The 3,773-nt window shown below is 37.5% G+C and overlaps 1 protein-coding gene across 1 annotated transcript in view; it reads left to right on the top strand.

The window, feature by feature from the left end:
• The window catches only part of GCNA (germ cell nuclear acidic peptidase), a 54,075-nt gene that overhangs the window by 19,812 nt on the left and 30,490 nt on the right, over window positions 1-3,773 (top strand). The window contains exon 6 of the mRNA XM_013008321.2: window positions 3,151-3,233. Coding sequence (XP_012863775.2) covers window positions 3,151-3,233 — 83 coding nt within the window. The remainder of the gene's footprint in view (window positions 1-3,150; window positions 3,234-3,773) is intronic.

The raw sequence follows: 3,773 nt of genomic DNA, 5'->3' as shown, positions 1-3,773 counted from the left end.
CCTGCTTTAGAGCATGTTAGTTTGAGGACTGAGCTGCACTTGATCTAAGCCATGGTATTTTCAGTTGCCTCATATGCATGTGAAAGTTAGACATTGAGTAAAGAAGACCAAAGAAGAATGGATGCATTTGAATTGTGGTTCTGGCTAAGAATATTGAGAGTACCATGGACTGATAAAAAGACAAACCAATCTGTCTTGGAAGATGTATGGCCAGAGTGCTCCTTAGAAGTAAGAATGGCAAGACTTTGTCTTACATACTTTGGAGATGCTGTCAGGAGAGAATAGTCTTTGGAGAAGGACATCATTCTTAGTAAAGTAGAGGGGCAGCAAAAAATAGGAAGGATCCTCAAGGAGGTAGATTGCTCCAGTGGTTGCAACAATAGGGACAATGATGAGCATGGTGCAGGACCTGGAGCAGTGTGTCATTCTGTTGCGCCTCGGGTGTCTATGGGTTGGGACTGACTTCATGGCACCTAACAACAATAGCAATTATCCTGACCTTTTGATATCATTTTCAGAACAATTTGCTGGGTACCATCTAGTTTGTTAGGTTTCAGAATTTTAGAGACTGATGTTTATGTGGTCCATATGTCCATTGGACTAGTTGTTTCCTTGTCTTTTTAATTTTCATCTTTTCTTTTCTCTGAATATGGAGAGACCAATAGTTGCACCTTAGATGGCTGCTCATGAGCTTTCAAGACCCTGATTGCTCTCTCCAAGTATGATGTAGAACATTGCCTTTGTGAACTATGTTATGCCTTGGTGTTCCCTGCAACTATGACCCTGATCCCCTAGGCCCAGTGACTCATTCCCTCAAGGAGTTTGATTCTATCTAATAAGTATTTCTAATTTTGCCTGTTGTATACCGCATTCCCGGATATATTTGCACTCAATGTAAACATACACATACAGATAACCTATATATTTGTGGGTGTACTCCTTTTCTCCCTCTCCTACCTGTTCAGCCTGTGTGTCTAAGTATCTACTCATAAATATAATATTTGCTTGTTATTGCCTTCAACTCTTTTTTGAAAGCAGTTTTATTAGCACTTCATCTACATGTCATACAATTCAATAATTTAGTCATGAAGAGTTGTATAATTATCACCACATTCAATTCTAGAACATATTCTTCCTTGTACTCACTGTTATTTATGTAATTATTTTTTTCTAATTGTGGCAATAATATAGACAAAGCATTCTCCAATTCCACAACTTCTACATGTATAATTCAGTGACATTGATTATACTCTTCATGTTGTATAACCATTGTTGATATCCTTTTCCAAATTATTCTACCATCATTAACATAAACTCAATTCCCCCTAAGCAACAACTCTTTCCCCTTTACCCGTGGTAACCATTGATCAAGTTTGGCTTATTATTATTTTTAGTGGTTTTCTTGATAAAATATTCACATGTACACTTCCATGGTTAAATCACTTTTAAAAAGAGTTGTGTGTACATCATCACAATCAGTTCTAGTGCTCCCACATTCATTGTTTACCCCGCAAGTCCCCTCCCCTCGACCCCCTCCATATCCCCGATAAACTATTACATATTGTCTCAATACATCCACTTCTTTGTGCTTCACAAACTGAGAAACCCAACAGAAACACTAAGAAACTAAAACAAAATGACAAGAAGAAAATCATAACAATAATAAAAAGATAAATATATGAATGAAGCATCATAAAGAAAAGACCACCATCAATATTTAAAAGGTCAGAGAAGCCTTCAACTCTTGTAAACTTCCCAGTGTCTTCCACTACTTCGATCATTGCCCCTAACCTCCCTCTTAATGAGTTTTGCCTTCCCTTTCACCCAAGTCAACAGTGGTCTGCCCTCCAGCTTGTGACTCCCTCCCTCTCTTCCCATCCCAGCCCTGATAACCGTTAAAGAAAGAATGTTTCTTTTAGTGTGAAAACTTTTAAAAAACTTTTTATAATATCTCATGTAATATTTGTTTTTTGTGACTGACTAATTTCACTCAACATACTGTCTTCTAGATTCATCCATGTTATCAGGTGTTTCACAGATTCATCATCATTCTTTAACATCCAATATTCCATTGCATGTGTGCATGTACTGAAGTTTATTTACCCATTCTTTCATGGGTGACCATTTAGGTTGTTTCTGTTTTTTTGCTATTGTGAATCGTGCTGCAATGAACATGGATGTAACCATTTTTTTTTTTGGATGTAACCATTTTAACAGCTATCATTTCCCTAGAGAGATTTGCCAAGTAGAGACATTGATAGGTCATACAGTATTTCTATTCCCAACTTTTAGAGGCAGCACTATACTGCTTTCTACAATGGTTATACCATTTTACAGTGCCTCTGATAAAGTCTTTTGATGAGCAAAAGTTTTTCATGTTTATGAGGTGCCACTTATTCATTTTGTCTCTTGCTCTTTGTGCGTTTGCTATTCTACTGGATAATTGATTCTTTTTTTTTTTTTTTTATAATTGATTCTTGAAAGATTGGCTTAACAGCTTTTCCCTGTCAATGCCCCTATGTATTTATTGCAGTTCTTTTACACTGTTTGGAAAATACAGAAAGGTAATGAATTCCAACCCTGATAGACTGCTGAGAATGCGTGTTCCACGGGAGACTTTATCATCAACACCCTAGCTGGTCTTCAGCCAGAGTAGTCTGTCATTTAAATAGTAGTTGTATTACCTTTAAGTTGTAGAGTTTTGCTGAGGAGAAAACCTCCTGCTCTAAGACGGTTTTATCTTTCTTCAACCTTCCTTCTCAGACAATTGGATCTCAGAATTGGTCAAGAAAAATGACAATGAGCTAGACATTTCCCTCATCTATTTCCTCCTGACCCTAAACTATTGGGATGTAGACACTCTCTGACAGGGCTCATCACACTCTCAGGACTTGACAGACACCTCCTTCTGAAAGCATGCAGATGAAAGGATGTCCTGGAAAGATTTGCTAGAATATTGGAAACGATAGAAAAGTCAATAATGATGATAAGATTCAATAGTTCCAAAGAAGGGAAACAGAGTGGTGACTGAAGAAAACAAACAAACAAAATGAATAATTTATCAGGTTCATTGTTGGAAAGGTAGAAAATGCCATGGAAAGAACAATGTTTCATCCATAGTTCTCATTTTTTCACTCTTAATTTATTCAGTGGCATGGTGATAACTTCTGAATCCGAAGATGAAGACTACCATGAGGACAAGAAAACGAAGTTGTGTGAAACAAGTAGCAACGGCAAGTAACATTACCATCTCGTAGAGAAATAGCTGAGTTTTAACATCTCATCATACACAGTTGTTTCAGCCTGTGAGACACTTTTTATTCTGGATCACTTAGTAGTGAATGTCACCATTTCTTTTTCCATATTGTCAGAGGTAGATATGTCTGGCTTCACTACACTTCCTGGGAAATGTCCTGTTCTTGATGTTGTATATCTCATTTATCCCCTTCAGTAAACTTCTTAGCTGTCTAGAACTACATCAAGAAAGCAGAAGGAGGAGATAGTAAAAGCTGAGCTGAAAAGTATGGAGGCTGTTCTGAAATGCTCTGTTCTACTCTTTTCTCCCTCTTTAGGTGTGGAAATGGGAAAGAGGAGTAATGAGCATTGTATTAGTCTAGGTACTTTAGAGAAATAAATACACAGAAACTCAAAGAGTTTTATGTAAAGAAAGTGTGCATCAAGAAAACATCCCAACCTGGTGCTGCCCAAGCCCACAAGTCCAACATTAACCCATACCCAACACCAGTCCACAAAGTCCTCCACCTCACAAAACA

Source organism: Echinops telfairi, unplaced genomic scaffold (assembly GCF_000313985.2).
Source record: "Echinops telfairi isolate 266 unplaced genomic scaffold, ASM31398v2 ScPeMD7_7415;HRSCAF=8453, whole genome shotgun sequence".
NCBI lineage: Eukaryota > Metazoa > Chordata > Mammalia > Afrosoricida > Tenrecidae > Echinops > Echinops telfairi.
This window is presented reverse-complemented; position numbering and strand designations above follow the sequence as displayed.